This window comes from Callorhinchus milii, unplaced genomic scaffold (genome assembly GCF_018977255.1).
Source record: "Callorhinchus milii isolate IMCB2004 unplaced genomic scaffold, IMCB_Cmil_1.0 Scaffold14, whole genome shotgun sequence".
Taxonomy (NCBI): Eukaryota; Metazoa; Chordata; class Chondrichthyes; order Chimaeriformes; family Callorhinchidae; genus Callorhinchus; species Callorhinchus milii.
The window spans coordinates 4,980,510-5,005,328 of record NW_024704755.1 but is presented as its reverse complement, the minus strand read 5'-3'; the positions used below and the strand labels follow the sequence as shown (position 1 = coordinate 5,005,328).

Below are 24,819 nucleotides of genomic sequence, written 5' to 3'. Positions count from 1 at the left end.
TCCACTATACTTGAGGCAGTGGGTTCAACAATGTGAAGACAGAAGCCTGGAGTTTCTTATGCTTTCCTTAGACACAATTGAAACAAAGCTGCAAATACTAACTTAAGTTTGAATGCTTTTTTTAATATAATTTTGTTAAGAGACTTTTTGATGTTGAAATAGTTTTGAGTGTGATTAATTGTTGATGTTTGTCAGGAGCAAGTAGGGCTTAATTCCTCACTAAAGGGCTTTGGGAGATAATCAGACGCATTTCTAATTTAACCAATTCAATGATTAAAAGGTGTACTGTGTGCTCACCACTTGTTGAAGAACAAGATTTTGCCTGCCAATAAATGGTAGGCATTATTCCTTAAATTTGTTCAAAATGCATTTGATTAGAGTTTTCACTTACATTAGAGAGCACTAAAAATAGACCTTTATCCTGATCTGCAAACTTCATCAACTGTTTTCCATTTTCATTGTGTATTGGCTCAAAAATAGCCTCGCTGGGTGAGTGGAATATTTTTGGGCAGCTATCCATTTAAGAGAGGGTACATTCTTGTTTTTCACCACATGGCTGTTCCCTTTCCTGCGCTCAATATTTACCTTGCACTGTGCCTGTTTGCTCTTGTTTGTTCATTTGTATTGATCCTCACAAGTGTGAAAGAAATCCCATGGACTTTGTAAATTGGTTTGTTTCAGTGAAAACCTTATGACAGTGTTCATGGCATCTCTTCTTTATACATACGTACATAACCAACAATTGGTAGAAGTTAATGTTTAAAAACTCAAGTTTTGAGAATTGTATGATAGCTCCCATCTTTAAAATGGTCTTGACATGGAAGAAAACTCTGCTGCCATCAATGAGTTGGTAATGTCTGGAGTCTCTAGTGTCTGCCAGTTGACCACAGTTTCATATTATGCATCTTTTGTCAAACTTTCAACAAAGGTTGGAAAAAGTATTTCCTTAAGGATGCAATAGACCAGAATATCCTGTTGGGTAATGAAATTATGTGTGTATCAGGCAGCCAAGGGCTCAAAATCATCCCACTTGTTCTCTTCCAAGCACCATTCCCCTCGGGGCAAATCTTCCAAAATTCATATAGGATGTGCTGTATCTGCAGAAGAACTACCACATCCTCTTCAGTTTATGTTTCAAGAGCCTCAGTTACTGTAAGTGGAAGAAATGAAACTTCTTGAAGTGAAGTCTTGTTATTAAACTAGGTTTGAGGATTCTGCATGAATCTGGTGGATCAGTACCAAGACTGGAACTAAATAAATCTGTTTTTATGCTGATTTCTACTGCAGTTGCAGATGTCAATTATCTTTATTTACCCCTTGCTATAAACCTTGAGCATAAAGTATCCTCTGTTCATTCACCAGTCCAATGACTTTCTAATCTAAGAGTTATATTCCAACGAAGAGATTGGAAAACATTTTTTTTAAAAATTACACTTGACACGATGCTAAAAATTCTGGAAATACTGTAATTTCATTACAAACTGAGCTTATTTTCTTCTCAATTTTGACATCTAATCTACGTCTCCTTGTGTGCTAACTCAGCATGTTGGTCAGACATAGTAATATTACTGCATCATTGCATTGCCCTCATGATTTCAGAATGTGTTTAGACCTTTACTGACGCATTTAAATAGTGTCCTTGTAGCTCAGTTGGTTATTTACTAATTTAAATTATAATTTTCATTTTCAGTATGATTATAGAACAGGGACGACTTCCATTGCCAGCATAACCTCAGGAGAAATTCAAAGCCATACTTGTCCAATATGCCTATTTTTACATCTAATTCTCACTGTTGCTCTATCTGCAATGTATTTTGCTTACTGGAATTTTAAAAAAAGCACTTCAAAACTTAATATTGATCCAACTTCTAAATTTATAATTCATTTTTGAAAGGAAAAAAAGAATGAGTGTTGAACAGAGAAGTGCGTACATCTCTATGCCTTCGGTGGGCACAACAAATATTTCTCTGTATACTGTGAACCTTGCTATTAATGTGCATAAGGTTTTCTTTTTAAACTAGTTCACTTGAATGATAGGGTTATATTGAGTTCAAAAGCGAGTTTGTCTGAGGAAATTCTAAATTATTATGACACAGAAGGTTTATTTTATTATGAAACCAATACTCTAAAGCCAGAGCAGGCCTCATACAGTAGTCACAGATTACCGCTGTTTAAAAATCAGTGTTCCTTTATGTGATGTGTGTGTGAGGGTTACTGTTTTCCTCGTTGTCGACTTCCTGGCTCACACTGCCCAAACCTCAGTTTCTGCAGTTAGTCTCAAAGGATCTTTTATTCAGTCGTCTGTGGAGCTGATGCTGCCTTTACTGTTATAAAGCTTAGCAAGTGGTTCCTTGGAAATAAACTGTGGCTGTAATCTGTGTTTGTATTCATTTTGTGTTATCTTTACTGACTTTCTGCACAGTGTGAATTTATGTGTGTGCCCATTTACTTGTGATTTAAAACTTATTGCTGCGTGTTCAGTTTCTCAGTGTTTAGTCAAAAGTTTTGACTGGATAAACTACCCTTCTCTTAAAGCACAGAGCTCTGCAGTTCTTGAATTTGAGCACTGAACGCTGCAGTTTTGCAATTGTAGTGCAGCACTAATTCGTAAAATGAGGATGCTTATACAGTAGAAAAATTGGATGTTTAATCGAGGAACGTTTGACATACCAGAAAACACTTTCACATTTCAGTGTCATGTAAAATCCAACAGATATGGAACCGTTTAATTCTTCGAAACATGAAAACTAGACACTCATCAAATTCTTTCATCGTTTCCATATGAGTAGCTCTACTTAATGTGTTACAGAGCAAAGCATTTTGGGCACCGGTGTGTTGCATAGGAGAAGTCTTTTGGACTAATCGATTCAACACACAAGAGAATTTTTCTTAAAAAATGGTCCCTTTGTTCGGCAGCTTTATAGCTTACCATTCAAAATGAGTTTCAGATGCCTGGGCCTAGAATACTGAATTTAGAACTACTGTATTCATGCTACAGGAAACTAAAGGTAAATTAGTATTGTCATTCAGGAAAAGCAAGCACTGAATTGCCTGAAAGGTGTACTGTTGCCAGCAGCAGCCTGAGCAGCAATAGCTGAGTGAAGTAACTAAAGACTCTTTCTTACAGGTAAGTCTTATATCCAAAGAAGCTTGAGGGTTTAAAACAATTATATTTCTTTATTCAGTCAACATTCATTTATTCATTACTATCAGGATGCTCATATCACCCTAGACTGATGTCAGCAATATTAAACATTGATTTATGCCAAAGCATCTTGAATGTTTCAATGATTACTTGCTATCCTTTTTGTAGAAACATTGAATGTCTCTCTCCCGCTTCCACCATCCCTTTCACTTCACCTCTCACCCTCCCTCTCTCCCTTCCCTTCTTCCCCCTCTCTATCCCCTCTCCTCCCACCCTCTCTCTCCCTGCACACCCCTACACCATTATAAAGTAGGGCACTTTTCCCACTAACACTCTAGAATAAAGTGTCTGTGTTGCCAAAATCAAATGAAGTTAGTTGAGAGGTTGTCAAACATTTTTTACTGTGGTTAAAAAGATGGATCAGTGCACTAGTAAATAAAAACTTCTTATACCATCACATTCCATATAGCTCAGGTCTTTCATGATGCCCACAATGTGGGTATTAGCTTATTTTCCTTAAAGTCGTGTATGAATTCTTCAGAAAATTATTGCAGAAAAACCATGAAGCCAAATAAGATTTTTTTTTCTGTGCCTTTTATGTTTTATTTAATTTTCATAATGCTGCGACTGCCAGTTAAGGCCTTGGTCACCCATTGGTCTTATGCAGACAACAGAATGATTTAAAAATGATTGATTCTAGTATTAATGTTACTCAATTATTTCAAGTGTTAATGTATTAATTTTCATAGTTTTAACTTTGTAAGATCGTGACCTTGAAGACATTTTACGGAGAGAAAATAGCGCGTGGAAATAACATTTGGTAAACATGCCTTTGGGATTGATGTACACTAGTCCATTTATGAGCTCAGACAAGGGACGTTTCAGTCTCAGGCATAATCTGCACCTTTTTATAAACTGTTAGTGTTAGCAAGTTGCTCCTCAAGCAGCAATGTTTCACGTTAGTTTTTAGTCTGGAATAGGATAACTGGTCTTGCAAAATGTATTTATCTGCACAATGTGTAAAGAATGTACTGTGCTATGTTCACACATGACAAAACAATGACAAATTTGCTTTCTCGATTGTGTTGCTGTGAGAAATGTGGGAAGTTGATGGTGCTGCAGTTTTCAATTGATCAGAGGAAAAAAACGATAAATTGCAATGGTTATAATATAAAACAAAGTCACCTGTGTATTGGTGTCTGTCAGGCGTTTCATTCAGGTTTACTTTTTCTGGTCCTTCAGGCTGTACCAGTGTGTTTGGAATTTCTTAGTGACTGATGTGAAAGAGAAGCCTGTCTTTAACGAAAGCATCCACAATGTGGGACCATTCAAATGCCCCCTAATATTCTAAATAAAATTTTCATAAAGTACAGAAGTAACATGCAAAAAAATCTGGAAATGTTCACTAGAAGGATAATCAACTACTTCATATAAAATTAAGGATTTACATTTTCTTTGTAAAAAAACATTGAACATATATGAAAATCTTGGAAGACCATTTGTATTTCCAACAATTAGAATACGAAATTGAAAAAGTAAAGGAAGGGGCAGAGAATAGAGCCTTGCGGCAGACCACAGGTGACCTCGCAGGGGCGGGAGGAGAAATCGTTTAGAAGAAACAAAGTGTTGGTGGTGGGTCAAGTTGGATTTGAAACAGGAGAGGGTAGTACCACTGAGGTGGATGAGGGAGGGGGTCGAGGAGAGTGGCATGGACTTTGGTTTAACATTTTATCCCAAGGATGACATCTCCGATAATGCAGCACACTCCTAGCACTGCTTTGTCAGCATGGAGTATGTGTGGGCATATATTTATACATATATATAGAATAATATATATAGAATAATATATATATAGAGAATAATATATATATATAGAATAATATATATATATAGAATAATATATATATATATATAGAATAATATATATAGATGTAGAAAGAAGGTTAAAATGTGGGTATCTGTTTACTAATGTATACAATGAGAATAATCTCTAATCACCTGTGGATTAGAACTCGTTCGTTGCTCGACTAGACAAGCCACGGTTTTAACAAACATCTGGTTTAACTTTTCAATAGAGATATTAAAACATATTTAATATTGCAATATTGTTTTGACTGGATGGATGCTTTTCTTTCAGATGGGAACAGCGAGTGCTTCCCAATGGAAGGATATATTATGTGGATCATAACACGAAAACGACGACATGGGAAAGACCTCTCCCACCAGGGTAAATTTAGATCAGCTTTCAAGATGTTATTTCCAAAATATAAAACTTCTGGGGGAAAGATTGGATTTTTTGATGGAATTAGTTTAAAGTAGTTGCCTCTTACATCAATGTAACTGTGTCTGCTGCATAAATATGTTATCATTTTGGACAAAAGTAAGTGCAGATTTTTAATTTTTCCATCAAAAATTAAACATTAGGTTGGGAAATCGTTGTTAGTACATATTTTTGACACCAAGCAACTGCAAGAGTTAGACTGCTATAGCCGCCTTGGGTGGTACCTGGTTATTTTATCAACATGGCCTTTGGCCTCTATCAAAAAGAACATTACTCTGCTCCTTTTAGCCTCAAGTGAAGTATTGCGGCATTTGGAATTATTCCGATTAACATATGGCTGCACAAGCTGATTTATTCTCTGCTGTTATCTAACCAGGTTCATTCAAAGATGCTTCAGATTTTATGCAGAAACCACCAGGGATATACAAGGGATAAACAAGGAAATGAACTAGGTGTCAGAAATATACAGAGATACAAACAATAGCTGTTTAATTTTCAAATATTGACCGATAACTGATATCAATTGCTGTGTGAAACACTGCTATGCCTTTACATATAATGCACACCGTTTTATGTTATGAAATTGGCCTGAAACATGGTCCTAGTTATCAGTGACTAAATTACAGTACTGTGAGTAACTCGATCTATAACTTGACTACTGCATGTGGTTCCTTAAAGCTGGGAGAAACGAGTCGATCAACGTGGCAGATTTTACTATGTGGACCATAACACTAGGACAACGACATGGCAGAGACCAACAGCAGAGTCTGTTCGAAACTTTGAGCAGTGGCAATCCCAGAGGAATCAACTGCAGGGAGCTATGCAACATTTCAACCAAAGATTTTTGTACCAGGTAAGAAGAGACGGTTGTTATCGTTCCTTTCGTTTCCTCCTAGCTTACACATTTTTTATTTCGGAGCCTTAAGAATCTTGAGTTTCCTTTCATATACTTCAAAGAATTTTGTGGGTTACTGTGCCGTGCATAATCGCTGTAGTATAGGTTCTCCTGTACCTGAGATCTGTTGTGCCCTAATGGATTCATTGCTCAGAAAGTGGGCGGTTGGTCTTCTGAATCTCTGCCACCCTCTACACAAGGAGGTTGGTGAAGGTGACCTGAGACTTATTCCACTTCCTATATTTCTCTCTGAGGAAGAGTATTGTCTTCTATTCACCACCAAATTCATGAGTACCATGTGGAAAGCTATGGCTGTCACATTTTTTCCTCCATTACAACTCATTCGCCCACAAAAATAGTCAATTCACTTTACAATATATTCTGTGAAGCGCTTTGAGACCTCTCAAAGGTGTGATAAGGCAAGGATTATTATTCAATCCTTTCCTCGAGGTTATGCAAACAGTGAAACTTGTCCTTGTTCATTAATTGAATGCATTTAATAAGATAAGCCTAATTTTCAATCTTATCGATTATTTGCTGCAGATATTCTACCTTTCTCTCTATTTGACCTCTTTTCAAGTTCAGTATCTCTTGTGTGATGACTATCATTTCTTATTGCTCTGTTTCTTGATATTTCTGTTCAAGTTGTTGGATGAAAATGTTTTCCAGCATTTTATTTACCGGCTTCGCTCTTTTTCTTTTCGCTGCATTCTTATAAATTTATAATTTACTTTTCTGTTTACTGAACACCGATAATTTATTTCCTTCAGTGTTCATTTAGTTGTTCTATTGTCTTTGCTTCCATCACAGATCCAGTTTTTTTCAAAACTTCACAATAATTTGATTGCCAGAAAGATATAGTTGTACTGTTATCCTTCCCAGCTTTTTAAAAATCAATTGTGTTCGTCAGATTGCCGTATACAATTTTTTAAAACTTTTTTTTAACTTTGTCTTTTGGATTTAATCTTCATTTCAGCGATTTTTGAGAATATTCCAGGAAAAATGGTATTCATTTGGTGTAAATATTTTGACCATGTTGAAAACCTATTCAAGCTAAGGTATAACCACATTTTCAGTAAATTCACAAAGGTTCACTTTCAAAATCATGTAAAATAAACCTGTGGTTATTCACAGTCATCTGCATTCATAAAAGGTCCAAATGTTCAATCTTTAAGCCCCTGCACCCTCATATATCCTATTGGAAAAGTGAATGTTACTGCAACAAAATATAATTTAGAAAACAAATGAAAGATTCCATTTTGTATCAGCAAAAATGTTTTAAACTTGTCTCAAACTGTAAAGGGTAGGATTTCAGTTTTCTCATTTTATTCAGAGAACAATATGTCCTGTTGTTCTGTACATCAACTTCAAAAAATAATGAGCATGTACATAATCTTATGCAGTAGGTAGTCTGTATGTGGGTGGTTTTCTGGCTAGTGCTACATTGGGGGTATTCCCACTGAGAAAATTCAAGTTTTAAAAAAAAGGTCTCTGCTGTCACTAGACCTGATCACTTATTTTCAGGTTTCCTGGGTATTGGAGAAAGCAGAGTTAGCTTTAAGATAAATAACCATTATGCTTTTGCAATTCAGAACTATTTGAGCTTTCAGGGTGAATCATTTTTCAGGCTCTGAATGACTTCCTTTTCCATCAGATTTTTACCCAAAATGGTATTTTGAGAAAATTCCTGCTGGATATTACAAAGTACTGTACAATGAGAAAGTACAGAGCTCTTGGGGTTTATTCCTATTTGTGGTACATGTAAAACTATTCATGGTACATGTAAAAGGAAATAGAAAAATTATGTCTTGTATTTTTAGATACAGAGCTCAAATGGTACAGCATTAATAATCTTCAGAATGTTAGATGATTTAAAAGAAGTTTAGTTTTTTTTCCTAAAGATAGTTGGAATATTTTTGTAGAACTCTTTCTTTTCTCTCTGTCCCAGAAAAATAACTTGAAGATTTTCTCCCTGAATCTTGAAGTCATCTTGAACCGGGGCCCGCTGCCAGTCCATTTCTTTACCCATTTTTTGGAAAGTTTGGAAAGTCCATAAATTCTAAATTTAAATCTTAGCTCTGATTTCTTTCTATGTGCTGGTCTGTATCATTGCTTTTATAAGCAAATAGAAAAAAACCTGACTGAGTCTGTAACATACAAAACAAATGATTTCTATCTAGTTTTCTTAATGTTTGGCTCTTTCTTCAATTTCTTATGGGGTAGAGGCTAAATGGTTGAAAATGTAATCATTTGGAACTTGCACAACTACCAATATTTTAGCCACATGGACTTACAAAAATAGTCTGTAGCTAACCGTACAAATGTCTATTTCTCTTTGGTGAACAGTGTGCGATTTGTGAAGGTACATGAGAAACTTTTTTAATAAAAACATAATGACGGTAACTGAGACAATTGGGGAAAAAAATGTTTTCAGCGAAAATTGAAACCTGAAGTGGTTATAGGCTTTCAGTGTTTCAGCATATGTAAGGCACCTTTCTATGCAGGCTAAAGTCTGTATGTTTTTTGTAAAAGCAGCTCTTTATCCAGTAAGAGGCACAACTACATTTTGAAACTTAGATTTACCCTACTTGATTTATTTTTAAATTTTGTTTGAAACTTAGATTTTTTTTCAGTAATTTAATAATGTACAGCTGAGCACAACCATTAATAACTGTGCGTAATGAGAAAAATACGTTTTTAAAGGGGTTGATTTAAGTCACAATTGGTTACACATCCATTCTCAGATGATGCAATATTTTACCAGAGCAAATAAAACAGTTTTTCCAACCCATTTACTTTTCTAATGCTGATTCAGTCTGGCTCACTGGCTTGGATGATAAACAAAGAGGGTTCAGCCATCAGTTGGAATTGTCTATACTATAGCATTGTCAGACTGTTCCCATATTGAACTTAACTGCGCCTTAATTTTGTACAACCGATAATATTTGTGCTATTCTAGAATTTAGAACTGAAACAAACTTCTGAGTATTTTGTGTATAATTTCATAAGAAAGTATAAGTTCATATGTTATATTTGTAAATCTCTTTAGATTTAATGAAAAATGGGGGTTCTTTACTGCTTAGGTTTGCATTGCAGCCATGATTTTTGGTTTTGTGCTGTACTATACATCTTCTGTGAGAGCATGGTGATCCTGGTTGAGTACTTCTTGAAAGAGGATATTGCTACAGTGCAGTGGCCTGTCTACCGACACTCACTGTGAAGGCTCACATATTGGGTAGTGTACCAGAGGGCAGCTGGCATGTGGCCTTGGGACTGCTCCCCAGCCAGAGGAAGAGAGAGGCATTAGGGAAACTCTTAGAAAAATAAAAACACAGTTTATGTATTTTAAAATAAAGTAGTCCTGGGCATTCAAATTGAAGATGTCCCGGTTGTGAAACAGATACTCAAGCTATGGAACCAACACCATTGCTTTTGTTTTCTTACCACCAGTGTTTAGATGCTATTTCAAATACACGGTCATATTTCTAAATTGTGGAGACTTTGCATCAAATGTTCAGAAATTAATTGGAGAAACTCAAAACACATTGACTGCTTCATTGCTGGTTGTGGAATATCTGTAAGAGTGATGGAAAATTTGCAAAAGGAGTGAAAAGTGGCTCTTCTCAGCTCACGTGCCAAGTAGTTTTGACACATAACTTTTCTAGTAATGTAAATACCAAAACATTAGTCATGATCAGTTTCCTTTACTCTGAGCTACACAGCTTGGTTGGGGTTGAGCAGCCGCTTCATTGCCATTCATTTACATTCAGGATAAAGGTGCTTTTGTGACCATGAATAAAACATTCATAGTGGGAAAGGGCGTCTGTCTGGAAAGAACATGAATGTCCCTTCAGTTATAATTTACATAGCAGAGTACTGCTTACATTAACAGCACATTGAGAAGGGTTGAGCGCACATTTCAGGCAGGAAGCTTGGGCGTACACAGCACTGCGGTAATGATTTCATTAGAACAGTCTTTGATTTCTGTGTAGATCTTGGAAAGAAAGCCGCACAGCAGCACTAGTGCAATTTTGGCTGCCTGAGCCAACAGTCGCAGTATAGCATCGGCACTCTTAGTGTTTTATAACTCCTTCTGTGAGTAAGTTTAAAACTCTCCTGCTGGGTTTTTGTGCCCTATTTGGGCATGAAATGCTTTAGAAAGCCTCTATCTCTCTACAGCTTGTATTGAAAGCTGAAGATTTCTGCAGCTAATAAGTGCTATAGATTGATTGAAAAATGAAGAGACCAGTCGGGAAAACTACAAAAAAATTACAATGCGATGCGATTTTTGAAAGGTTAACCATTCTGTCCTGTAACAGTGTGCTGGATTTCTGTTTCTTTCTCTTCCCCCTCCCCATTATAGTCCTCTGGAATTCCTACTGATAGTGATGCACTCGGACCTCTGGTACCTGGCTGGGGTAAGTAGAAATTATTATTATTCTCTGGGCTGAATTTCTTAATCATTTGCTTTGCGTCAATACTGGCAAATTTTGATACCAGCTCTCGTGTGCCTCTGGTCATACAAATGATTTCTCCACTTTAAAAAGGAAATTATTTTTGGGGTACTTTGCTTCCCTTTTTGCTTTCCTTTTTTTCTCTTTTCAACTTCCCAAGAAATGCGTAAAGTAGCAGAAAATCATTCATGAATTATTCAGCGAAATCTTCCACTTGACACGTTATGTGGTTTCACACTGTGGTGTACTTTTTACCTTTAATTCGAAATGTCTAGCATGAAATGTTAGACAAAATTGGATTGATTTTGTAGTGGTAATGTTTAGTAGCATGTCATTTAATTGACAAAAGATACATCCGCCCCACAAACATCCCATGTCATCCATTCAGTTCCTTGAGAAGTCTTTCCCACGTTAAATGCAATTTATTGTATTCACGAGATATCAGCAGTGCTGGGCTGTCTTCAATAGCAAAATTATTATGAGCATCTGTTGCTAAATGCAAATATAAGGATTATTCTTAATAAGTTCAACTTGCATTTATCTTTCACATAACATCCAAAAAGTTGAAGCCCTTTGCAAAAAAGACTATTATATAATGGTAACCTTATGAAAACCTAATGTGCAGTATTCATATAGTGATAATATTTCTTTACTCCTGAGCATGGTCTTAATGATGCTTATGACAATTGCTACTTTTTGCCATAAGAGATGTTATTGTTGGTGCTAGAAAAGGCAAATAATGTGTTCCTTTACTGTACGTGTGCAAGTGATCAATTATCCTGTTGTTTTGAACTAATGGCACCAGAAGCACTGAAGCAGATACTGAGTGTAGTTTGGGATTGGGGATGTTTTGGGACCCTATTACTTACACCTTTCATGGCTGACAAGGACAGATGAGTGACGTGTTTCCAGCCTCTGTTCAAACCTTCCCCTAGGCGGTCCCTGAGAGCAGCTTGGGTGGGAAGGGGGCTGAGAGTAATTGAGATGGAAGAGTGGGGGTAGGGTGCGATATGGGGTTTGTCCCTTCGATATTTCATTTCTTCTCAGTTGAAAAGTACCAAAACATCTGCTTGGCTGTTAACTAGGGCAACATGAGCGATATTGGGAGAATGGCATGTGAAAGTCATGACTGTAAATTTATGCTCTACCAATCTCATGAAAACGTTTGCACATAGAGACTCACATATTGATTCAGTGATGCATATATGATCATTCACGTAACATTGTGGAATGTCTTTTTGGCTCTGTATTATGATGGATCTCTTACCACTGATGCAAGTTACTATAAATCATAATTTTCATAACTTGGATTTCAGCTCAAAATGTCATAACTTTTTAAAAATTTTATTTACCAATGGCACCACAGGAAAGGATGAAAATAGTACTTTGTAGTCTGAATTGATGTAGTATCTCCTATTCTAACCCCTGCCGCCCCCCACCGCAATGGAACAACTTATCTCACTTCATCCAGCAGTACAAGTGAATGTCTGATCAAACTTGATAATCTAAATCAAGCAGTGGGAAAGATTTAATAAATAATTTCAGCCACATAGATTGGCTGTGTTACTATTTGTAGCAGCTCAAAAATGGTTCTGGAGATTGTTAACAATTAAAGACTTTTAGTGGTTGATTGCCATCTGGAGTTGATTGGTTTTAATTAAAAGCATGAGAATTTAAAAAAAACAAAGCTCTTTTTATAAAGAAGGAATATACTTTGGCTGAATTGAGTGTCATAATGGATGACAGCTTTTTCAATCACTTTTTGGGCTGAATAATTTATTAATTTATGTTTAATTTGTTTTCAATGTTAAATACTAAATGTTCCCAGAGGCCGACATACCTTAAAAGAGGCAGGAAGAAGTGTTCGCCAGTATACAGAAACCCTATTTTCCACTGTGCAGTACTTCATTGTTGGTTGGCCAGCCTACAGAGCTTTAATTGTCTCATTGTGTTTTCATAGTAAAGTATGTTTTCCCCTTCCTTTCGCCACAACTCCCAAGTAAAATGGTTGTTTCTTTGCGCGTGAGATCGTTATTTATTCAATTAAAATTTTGACGAAAGTTATTAACAGACTGTCAGAGGAATTCAAATGGAGGACAGAAACTACCTTCATCCTCAGCTCAGAAAAATAGCTTGTCTAAACTGCTTGAATACAGTATTTTTCCAGGTTGTGAAAACAAATAAATTCCATTTGCTTTTTATCCTCTGGAATAATCTTTTACATCCACTTCTGCTCCAGACTTTGCTCAGTTACTTTGTGACTGGTGCTGTTGAGTGACATTGCCTCGAAGAAAGCTCTTTTTTCTTGAAACAGATGGAATCTATTTTTCTCCAAGGAATATGCCACCCTGCAGTCCAAATTTGACACTTGAGACCCCTCATACATAGCTTTGGCTATCAACTTATGCTGGGACTTATATGACATATGACATCAAAGTGTGAGGCTAAGGTCTTCACTGGTGCTTCAATCTACTACTTACAGATCTAGTAATAGCCTATATTTTCTTGATATTTAAAAAAAACTTCAGTAGAATTTCAATAACACTAGTTTAATTTGGATTCGTTAAAAACACAGGTCCACAGATGAACCGATTGAATTTAATAAAATGAGGTCCCGTACAGAGTATGGATGCTGATATATATATATATATATATATTACGCAAGTAAATAGTGCCTGTTAATTTTTTTTCCAGAGAAGCGCCAGGATAATGGACGGGTTTACTTTGTCAACCACAATACTCGGACCACCCAATGGGAAGACCCTAGGACTCAAGGGTAAGATATGGATCCAAAATAGTTAATAAATGGATGTGGGGTTAAACCCACACAACTTACCAGTACAACAGACTGACATTATTTTGCAGTGCTGCTCTTTAATGCAAATGGTCATTATCTCCAACCAAAGTGCCTTTGTAATACAAATCTGTATGCCACTAATTTTAAAATGTCCTCATTAATTATTTTGCTTTAGGTCATTTGCTTTGTTCTTCATGTCAGTTCTGTTATAGATTCCGTTAAATCTTCTTTGAATTTTTTTTTAAAAAAATCTTTACTACTTTTGTTTCAATCATCATTTGTTTTTCTCTTTCATTTCTTTGTTCACTTAGGATACACATAATTTTCACCCACAAAACATACAGTCAATTCACTTTACAGTATATTCTGTGAAGCGCTTTGAGTTGTCTAGAAGATATGGTAAGGTGCTATATCAAATGGAAGGATTATTATTATTATTATTTTTACTTTCCAGCAGTCAATATACACTAGGAGATATTTGTCCTGCGATAGATCGTCTAACCTCCCACCACCTAAACCTGGAGGTGATTCTGGCATCTGCTTGATACTGCCAAAATCAGAAGGTCACTTTATAGAGAATTATACGGGCTTCTCTGGTCATTGTTGAATACTTTGGTGTCTCAATACACCAACTCAGCACTATTTAGGAGGGCAGTGAATGGTACGGGGTTAATTTTGTGTGTTTTGAGAATCTTTGTAGGAAGATCTAATGACTTAGAAATGGTCAACATTTATTGGAAGGAGGTTAGTTAAATGAACTAAACAGAATGAAAGGTAAAATAATTCAGCATATTGGAGCACCAACACATGGTATTGCACCAGGAGGGGTTGGATATCTTTTTAAATTCCACCTTAAAGTCCCATTCCCAGCTTTGTTTGGCACAGTCAGGTTCCAAGATAAGACCACCTGCCTCTTTGCAGAAAGGATCGAGCACCGTGTTGCTCTTGTACACCTCCTGGCGGGTTCCCAAGAGCACCATTGGCATTGGCCTAGGAGAAGGCTGTTTGACTCCAGCCTGTCAGCTATAGGAGGTGTGTGGTCTCGGAGGGACTAAAAGGAGAAAGAGGGTTAACCAACCTATTCAAGAAAAGTTCACAAATTCTGTTCATAGTGTACCATGAAGCCACACAGAACAAAAATCTACTGTTGCTCAACTCCCTGAATTTTGAAAGGAATTAATCCCATTTCTAATCAATAAATGTTCTTTCAAGTATGAATATTGGTTATGAAACTAGCTCTTCTCTACTCAATACAGTTTTTGTTGTGCTAAACTTATTTTCACTTTTGTTCTGACATGTTTAATCCTAATAGCAGCTAACATTAATTCTTTAATGTCGTCAATTAACATCTTGTATTTAATTTCTCTAACACAAATGCGCTTAATTGTTTGCATTATAATAAAGATAATAATAATAACAATCCTTGCATTTGATATAGCACCTTATCACATCTTCGAGATGTCTCAAAGCACTTCACAGAATATACTGTATAGTGAATTAATTGTATCTTTAGTGGGCGAAAGGCTGATTTTGGGCTCTAATCAATTATAGCTCGATTGTGCCAGACTACCAGACTATATAGTTGTGCATCAATTTCCACATGTTAAATTCCTAATCTTTCATGGAAGGGTGCCAAGCAAAGGCCACTGGGTCTCCACAGGGAAGGAAGGAAAATAGTAAAGAGATTGGTCTGACTGCAACAATGGCATAAGTCTTGGAAATTTTTTATTACCTTCTCAGCTAGGATGGTGGGTGTCCGTTACTGCTACATATATATTTATCTGTGTCTGGAGTCATACACATCAGCTTCCAGGAGTTATCTAGACAATTATAATATTTCTGAACTAATGATAATGAAAGTTTACGGCCAAGTCTCCCTTTAACCAGAATACAGTTTTAACAAAACAACTGGTATAAATTAAGCTAAGATCTCTAATCCATTTGCTAAAAAAAATCAAAAAGAAGTAGATTTTCAGCGTAATTGCTTTGTTGATCAATGGGTTCCTTTCAAAACTGATACTTCTGGAAATCATTTTGTGTCTTAGTACAATTTCTTCTCAAAACTTCTACCTCACATTCCCCATGAGCACTTAAAACTGCTGTGTTAAAAAAAGTACATGCTGTATAAATTGTTCAATTAAAGCAGCTCACATTCCAATCTTATTTAAAAACAATTATTGCAATCTGTCATGAGAAACCCCAAAAGATTGGCACTTGGCCAAGTTATCAGAGAGCCACACCCAAGAATCTTGAAGGCTCCACTTTCAGAAGAAAGTTTATGCCCTTCACGCATTAATGGCACATGAGTGCCACATGAATGGCATATATTACCAATATGTGACTGTTATGTAGAATAATAACTTGCTTTAGCTTTATAGCTCCAATTACATTATTACATTGTCCTTTCTGAATAGAAAAACAAGTAGGTGGGGATCCAGGGAAGCAACATTTTTAAAAANGGGAAGTAAAATAGCCACAAAAAACACTCCCGTGGGAACTCCCAATTTTTGTAACCTTCATTTAAGTGATAATATCTAAGAAAAGTCGAGTCTATAACAATTAACAGTTGAATAAAAGGGGTCAATGTCTTAGTTTACTAATTTGCAGCATTTATGGTTGGGTTTAAAGCTTGAATTTGACAGTCAGCCAAATGGCAACCAATTAGTTCTAATTGCCAGCAAAAAAAATATGGTTATCTCAATTTGCCTGGCAGGAATCTGGGGAAACAGAAAGCACAGTTATGACAGCACAGCAAAACTATGTCATAGGCATTGCTACGCGTTTGCGCATTTCTAACTAATCAACAGTTGTTATTTGTCTAAATCGAAAAATATTTGTGGTGGTAGATTTTTTTTTCTCTTTTTATGCTCATACATCTTAAATGTTTTATTCTGCTAACCTTTGCCTTATTTGCAAAGCCACTGGGGAAAGATCTTAATAGCAGCTTCAATTTCCCAGCTAGTAGACTGCAATAAATCTATACTTATATACATAGTTTCAAATTTTGATAATCTAAAAGTATGATTTTTATTTTATTGAAAGCACTGCCTCATCCCACATTGGCCAAGTTAATACTGTACTTTCTGAAGAGCTCTGATTTCACTCAATTGCAGCTGCCTAACGGCCATATTAGACGTCTCTTCTTACCCATTGAACAGTTCTCCTTTCTCCTCTTGAATCCTGGACTGACTGGGGACAAGTTTCTGAGCCAGATGTCGTGATACTGAGCACAAGATTGGAGGAACAATCTTTCAAGGTTTAGGTTCAAGCAACCAGTATCACCACATTTCTTGAGCAGTAGGAATAGCTCCCACAACGTATGCCACTCGCTGGTGGACATTTGAATCCTGTGTTTTTTTTAAAAAAAATCTCCGCCATGAGAGAAAACTGCAGTACTGTACAGTATTTGGGTGTGGCAAACTTTTACCACTGGTGCGAGTAATGGAAGACTTGATGCTGCCCATCCTGTGGAAAACGCACGCTCACTAGGTCAAGAAATGCGTCTTTCATTTGCGAAGGTCGATTTTTCCGACCAAATGATTAGAAATCATTTGATTCACATTTCCAGACGTATTAAATATGTGCATGTAGCTTTTTCCAGAGCGCATGTTTTTTTTTAAAAAAAGAAAACATCTTGGATGCAGTTTCACACTTTTCATTGCAGGGTTTGCTGGGGAATGAAACTCCTATTTTAAGCACGCTGTCTCAGTATTCTTAGGTCAGGCATAGCAGAGTCAGTTACAGAGTAAATCGTATTCTACTCTGTCATGCAACCAATGCTAATCTCAGGAGAGCACCTCCTCCTACGCCAATCTGACATTTGTAATTCTCACACTAGCCAGCCTGCGTTTTCAAAATGGCCATAAAAACGTCACTATTTATTTACAATTTATACTAATTCCTGTCTTGTGTGTAATCAGTTTCAGCAGAACGTAGAAATGAATTGGAAACGCAACAACAACAACTTGCATTTATATAGCGCCCTTCACGGGGTAGGATTCTGGAGCGCTTGAAAGGAAAACCGCAAATGCTAAAATCTGAAATAATGCAATAAAGCAAATGTCGGAAATACTCAGCAAGTCAATTGGCGTCTAAAACTGATAACTTTCTTGTACTTGTGTTACAGAAAAAAGGTCATTGCTTACTGATTTCTTAACTCCTCTACCTCTTTGCAGTTTGAAATACACAGCTTTTCTTTTACATAACGCTTGAAGATATTTTGCTGCACATTTTTGGAGCCGTGTTATAGTCTGAAGTTAATGAGGCGGAGATAAGTTTCTGAACTCTCGTTGTTGGATGTACAAAAAAAATCGCGTGTTCATGTTATAATTTTTATTTTGGTGCAGGAATGCTACTGCAGTCCTCAAAGGGTTAAACGTCTTGAGAGCCCATGGTGGCCTGGACCCCACCCCATTGCCCGATCACTAATCGTTGCCTTACTGCCCCCTACTGGCTCGATGAGTATAGTTTCTTCTGGAAAAAAAAATGAGGACCTATAAAGTTGTTCAGGAAGTGTTTTACTGCGGATCTTATTCCGCACAACGTGCAGTTGTGAAAGTTAAAGCCAGTTGATATTAACTAACGCATTGTTGGTCCAGCAGTTGTGTAAAGAATTTGCTGTAACCTGAGCTAAAATTGGGTTTTCATAGGATGATCCAAGAATCCCCTCTGCCACCTGGCTGGGAAATGAAATATACAAGTGAAGGGGTTCGATATTTTGTGGATCATAACACTCGTTCCACTACCTTTAAAGATCCTCGAACTGGATATGATTCCACCACTAGGTAAATATTTTTCCTTTTAGGATTGTTGCAGTATTTTTGCACAGTGCCAAATATATTGCAAGGTTAGTTTTTTTTCCTCAAGTGTATATTTATTTAATTGCGTTTGTGCATTCAATCATTTGTGTACAGTTGATTCAATTATCTTAGCAGTTTCATTTGATTAGTTCCTTTAGATGAATACTGTCACTTGATTTTAAATCATATATGGTACTGGAGTTATGTTTCTTTGTCAGTTTGGTCACTTCAATTTGAGAATGTACAGAAAAAACAAAGAAGAATCTGACCAGGCTGTTGTGTATTCTGATATGTAAAGTACTGCCTAAATTCTAATACTATAGAGTATCAAGATATAAATTCCATCAATATCAATAATCAGACTCAGTCTCCATTATGTCAGCTTGTGCACAGTGGGTTTAAGTTTGCCTTCTTTCAATGTCAATTCTCTTTGCTGAAAAAGTTTAAAAGAATCCAACCAAGTCTGAAAACTATAAATTGCATTTTTGTCAAATAAAATGAAGAGACCTTAATGCTTGTATTCTGTTAATGAGCTATATATCAATCAGTATATAAACACTAATATTTAAAAATCATAACTAATTTACAGTATACTTTTTACAATTTTTTTTGTTTGGGATTTTGATTTCACTAAATCCCAAATTCAAGCGATTAGATTTTGCAACTTTTATGATTTAACAGCTAATTTTCAAAATTGTAAGAATATATTAAAAATGAGCACCTACAAAGGTACATGTTTTAATATTCTTGCTGCAACATTCTTGCTTTGAAAAACATCACGATTTGGATATCGCAAACTGGAAATAACTTCTGAAACTATTCTTTGTGGCTGTGCACATCCTCCACATCATTACTACTGGTTTGAGGTAACAATTGCAAAGAATACGTGATTAAACCAACAATGAGCATTGCCCAGCCTGCACTAAGCTCTCCTAACTTCGCCGTTAAGCAAACCATTCCAGCACACCTTCTGGGAGGCACTATTGCAATCGTAAATGTTGGCAACGGGCCATCATTATGCCAGCACACTTTACAACATTTACAACAACCTTTACTGGGGGAGAGTTCTTATCTAATCAGACTGTTTAAGGAGTGACCTAATTCATCAGATCATTCTTACTAATGTAATGATCGAATCATGTACAACTGGAACCCACCACAACTGGGGAACAAGGAGCTCACATGCAACATTGCAGGCTGCTCCAGAATAATAATGGTGTGTTCATGATTGGTGTGTGACAGGATGGCGAAATAGGAGCAGGATTTATTAAAATGAATCGCTGCCAAGGCATTAACAATAAGGCCTGTTATACCTTAACTTTCGCAGCAACATGAATGTTTCATGACTTGGCAGAGCTTGTGCAGATATAAAGCAGTAATTTAATGTACTGTGAAAAACTCATTTCAGTCGCCCTTCTAACCAAACATGCTTAATACTTTTACCCCTCTTAAAGCATTCTCCTATTTATTTGAAACTCTCCCTTCATGTTATCCAGTATTTATACTCAAATCAAATATTTTGAAGAATGTTTTAAATATATCTGAACTTTTAAAGCTTAGATACGTTTTTTCCAAATGTAACCAGAGCTGTGTAATGTAATTATTACAACACTGGGTACAGCATTTGTTGTGCTAACCAGATGGAGCTGCTATTTGTTTAGTGAGCTGAGGTGGGTAGATTCATGCCATTACAAAACTTAAGCTATTTAATAACTTTGCAGTGCAAAAAGTGGCTCTCCAGCAGCGTATGATCGTAGCTTTCGGTGGAAGTATCATCAGTTCCGATTTCTCTGTCACGTGAGTATAACTTTACACAAATCAAACCAAGAATCAGAATTATACTTCTGAGTATAAAATAAAGAATTGTAATATCGGGAAATGTGGTGAGATGAATGTGGCCAAACAATCTTTGCCGTTTTGCCCAAGCAGTTGTTCTTATCCTTTATGTCATATTGTTCACTTCAAACTAAAACTTTTTTTCCGTACACACTTTTAAAGTCGTGTTTTGACATTTCATTGCAAAGTGGTTATATTAGTTTTTTACTCCCCCAAAATGGAGCATCTTTCCATGGTGTCATGCTCCACCTAGCAGTCTGGCTAAGAACTGGCTTCCAGCTGCGGTTATGTGGATTTGAGAGGTGGGCAGCTTTGTAATTCAAACCAATAACTACGTGATTTCAAAGATAGGTGTTAGACCATGTGTGCTATCAGAACAATTACTTCGTTTTTCTTATTGGAAATCTTACTTGAACACACAGCCCATAAGTAAGATAAACATAGCAACAGAAGAAGTGGTATGTCACTTGGACTCCAGGCTGTTTGCACATACCTGTTAGTTGCTGGGCACTCGAATAAAGATAGAACACTTTATTGGAGTAATTCAGAGATTTCCTCAATTTAAAGACTAGAAATCAACATTTTGGCTTTTGAAACATTGTAGGAGGTTGTTAGTTAATTGTACTGCCAAAAATAATTAATTCTAATTTCTGCATTGTAATGTTCTTTTCTCAAACATTTTCTGGAACTTTTCCAGTTCCAGGTGGAAATAAAGTGTTACTAATAGCTCTAGTGCAAACTGTACTTGGTTCACTCAGTGATATTAATCTTAGCAATAGATACATTTTCTTCCACCAGAATAAAAGTTGTCATTTAACAACTTGATGGTTCATGGACTCTTATTTATTGTGATGATTATTTCTTGTTTCAGTCGAATGCATTACCAAGCCATGTGAAAATCAGCGTCTCTAGACAGACATTATTTGAAGACTCCTTTCAACAGGTAATAACAAAGCCACAATTCTCCGCTCTAAATTCCTCCCACCCCTCACTGACACATGTGCAGGCTGTGCTTATTACTGTTTATATCAGACATGGATTAGGATTGAGACATGTATGTCCTCACTCCATACAACTGATCAGTAGTATATCATCCTTTTTAATATTAATATTCCAGATGCAATGCTTATTTTCTCTATCATTGGGCCATTACAAGTTATTTTAGATGTCAGAACTCACTCCTCCATTTGTCTTTTATCTATCAATTTTGACCACATCTCTTCTGAAGTTCTATGCCCTTAACCTTGCTCTCTCCTCTTTGTCACTTTTTCATTGAAACATATTTCGTAAATTAAACCTTTACTTTGCAGATAATGAACATGAAGCCGTATGATTTGCGGCGTAGGTTGTACATAATAATGCGTGGAGAGGAGGGTCTGGATTATGGCGGCATAGCTAGGTAAGTGATTCTACATGTGGATGCTTATTAGAAGTGAAAGTTTGCCTTATCGTCAAGCGACATTGTGGTTGACGAGTTCTAGTTATAATACAATGAATGCACGTCTGCTTGATTCTTATGAATTCATCCTACATATTTGTTTTGTGGTGTAATGGTAATTCAAACAAAGACCAAATTTGTTTGTGCTTTAAGTTTGTTAGATAAATTCAGGTTAGTGTAGAAAATGGCAAATTTGTGGTGTGAAAGTTTATGAACATGTGCATCTTTTTTTTTTCTGTATCTGTAAGACAGATGGAGTCTCCAGGTCCAGGTATAGACCAGGTCCATTGGTGAAAATATGTAAAACAAAAAGTTTACCTTTGAATTCAACTTGTACAGGACAGGAGGTGGAATTACATAAAGAAGCATATTATAGTTTTTATTAACAAATTAAGATGTGTTGGTAATTGCAAAATGATACAGCATTCTAAAATGTGCAAATCAGGACACTTTTTTAAAGTAAAGTGTAAAAGAATTGTATTTATTCTTGCAAAATGGTATGAGTTTCCACATTTATATTTCAACAATATTATGAGATTTATTCAACCTGAAATATCTCAATCCTTAACATTTCCTTACTTCTTATTAGCTGGTACCGGTTATCTTGTTCTCATTCCCAACCCACTCTGACTTTCAAACAAGTATTTTACATTTATTTTCCCTTTCTTATGCATTTTTTTTTATTTTCTTTGTGAAAGATTTCTAAATTGCGCTTAACAATTATGCTTAAATACAATCTATAAATTATGAACTGTGGTTGAAATTGATGCGGTGTTTTAACTGTAATTCTATGTGCTAAAATCTAGCAGGTTGTTGGTGTCATGAAACCCTAAATGCTATAACATCTTCAATAAAAGCTGCTCTTTATAATATATAGAAAATAAAAATCAAATCTGGAATCTAAAGTTCAACTTTCTTTGAAAACAAAATTGTAAAGTTGTTACTAAAAGGACAATTTCTGTCCTCAATCTGGAGAATATTTTCTACACAAGTGCATCTTTTAATGTAAACTGCTGGGTCAATGCTTCTTTGTATTCTGCCTTTTATTGCGTGGGACTACTTTTTCTATGTTGCTGTTTTTCCTTGGTGGAAGAAGTATCTATAGTGTTCGGAGTCTCTGTCATCGTTTTCTCCAACCCTTTCCACTCTGTGACCTACCAGTGGTTTTACCCTATGGTAGGTTACGTCATGCTGTTCTACCACAGGGTAGAACCACGGACAGGCTACTGAGATTCTCCCTCACCAGCGGAAACCACTTGTCTCTGTGCTGAAATGTTGCCTTTCCTATGCCTTTTTTGCTAGAAAAAAATTGATGTATTCTATTAGTTACATGAAGCAGATGGATATATTTGTAGCCTGATTCCAGTGAACATATTCCATATGGAAACCAGGTGGACCTAGGAATGGAGTTTATCATATTTCTGTCCGATAGATTATTAGACCACTCTGGATCATTTTTGCATTCAAAGCTATTTTTGAATAAAATATTTTTCTCATCGGAGCCTCCCGTTCCCAAACCAAGGTGCACCGTTCCAGAATTGATAGAAGCAAAAGCAGGATATCCAGGACTTATGTCTCTCTCTGTGTAACTCTGTGTTAGGAGGTGCTCAGTGCAGCCCAGTTTGGCACAGTCTCCGAGTTCTTTCATTAGGGAAAACGTCTCTGGATACTTTGGCTGAATTGGGAATTCACTTTAATTTAAAATCCATGGGAAAGCTCACTTGTAGAACTGTTGTTAAAATACACTAATGCTCAGTGATTTGCATGAAAGATGAGCAGATTTCAAAAGAATCCTGTTTAAACTAAGCAGCTTGGAAGTTCAGTAAAACATTGTTATATGATTAGAATCTAGCAGAAGCTGGATAAAATTTGTTCTTGTTACCGATGGGGTTAAGTTGGCAAATCTGACTTCATACCCCAAGGCCATCCCAGTAGGGGAGCCTCTGAGAGGACCATTTGTTGGCTGATGTGAAATCTCGATCTTGAACTACTATGGTCAGAGTACAATTAATTTCCTTTCACAGTCATCCTTAATGGTTGTTGTAGAGTAGATTTGCGTCGATGTTGTGAGGATGGTGAAACCAATAAAATAGTTTCATCAAATAAAAAGTTATGTAATCTTAAAAGTAAAGTTGTGAACAATTGCGACTCTGAAAGTGATGTTCAAAAGGTATTGAAGAACCTGAACAAGGCGAGAATCAATTGAATTTCCACGTGCAATGAACTATTTATTAATTGGATGTTTAGAGGACTGTATACAAGCAATAACAGGATTGTTGGCCAAATGATTGCACCAGTTAAAGAAGTGGGAATGGTTTAGGTTGTCTGCATGATTGCCTCTGCAGCTGGCTTTTCTTCAGGAGGTATAATTTCAGCATTTTTGACCGATTTAAAATAATTGCATATCAGAGCAATTTCTTTTGTCTGTTTTGTAAAGATCTTAGATAGAACTTTCCAACTGCCTTCATTTAATGGCCTTCAATGCAGTGATGGTGCATCAAAGGTGCCGCCCCTTCAGATGAGACATTCAAATGAGGTTCTGTCTGCCTGTTCAGCTGGACGTTAAAGATACCATGAGACTATTAGAAAAGAGAAGCGAGTTTCTCCCAGTGCCCTGACCAACAATCCTCCAGATAAATTTGATCATTCACTTATGGGACATTGATGTGTGCAAATTGGCTACTGTGTTTGCCTAGAAATTACAGTCACTTCACTTTACAGAAAATTTGTGAAGCACTTTGAAACGGTTTCACCTGCAGATAAGGAAAATACAAAGTTTGATTTGATTCTTTCACTCTTTAAACCAGTAAGAGTTTTAAAAATCTCATTGGAGTTTATCGTTGTTTCTTAGAGAATGGTTCTTCCTGCTTTCCCACGAGGTTCTGAATCCAATGTACTGTTTGTTTGAGTATGCTGGAAAAAACAACTATTGTCTTCAGATCAACCCAGCGTCATCAATTAACCCAGACCACTTGACCTATTTCCGATTCATTGGAAGGTTCATAGCAATGGTAAGTCTTAACTGAAATTCTGTACTAAAAACGAAGCTTGGAAAATAAGTAAATATAATCAACTATTTTTAAGTAATATAATTCCACAATACATATATTTGTTCAGTTCATATGTATGAAGACATGGTTTGGGAATCCAGTTTCAATTCTAGAACCTATAAAT

At 36.3% G+C, this 24,819-nt stretch overlaps 1 protein-coding gene across 2 annotated transcripts in view; it reads left to right on the top strand.

Annotated features, from left to right (window-relative positions):
• The window catches only part of wwp2 (WW domain containing E3 ubiquitin protein ligase 2), a 66,506-nt gene that overhangs the window by 33,289 nt on the left and 8,398 nt on the right, over positions 1-24,819 (top strand). Inside the window, exons 9-17 of one of the 2 annotated variants that reach the window (XM_042340238.1) lie at positions 5,283-5,372; positions 6,105-6,279; positions 10,685-10,739; positions 13,470-13,551; positions 18,222-18,356; positions 20,093-20,168; positions 21,079-21,150; positions 21,518-21,606; positions 24,497-24,656. In XM_042340238.1, coding sequence (XP_042196172.1) covers positions 5,283-5,372; positions 6,105-6,279; positions 10,685-10,739; positions 13,470-13,551; positions 18,222-18,356; positions 20,093-20,168; positions 21,079-21,150; positions 21,518-21,606; positions 24,497-24,656 — 934 coding nt within the window. The remainder of the gene's footprint in view (positions 1-5,282; positions 5,373-6,104; positions 6,280-10,684; positions 10,740-13,469; positions 13,552-18,221; positions 18,357-20,092; positions 20,169-21,078; positions 21,151-21,517; positions 21,607-24,496; positions 24,657-24,819) is intronic. The other variant, XM_042340239.1, reaches the window with a different exon arrangement.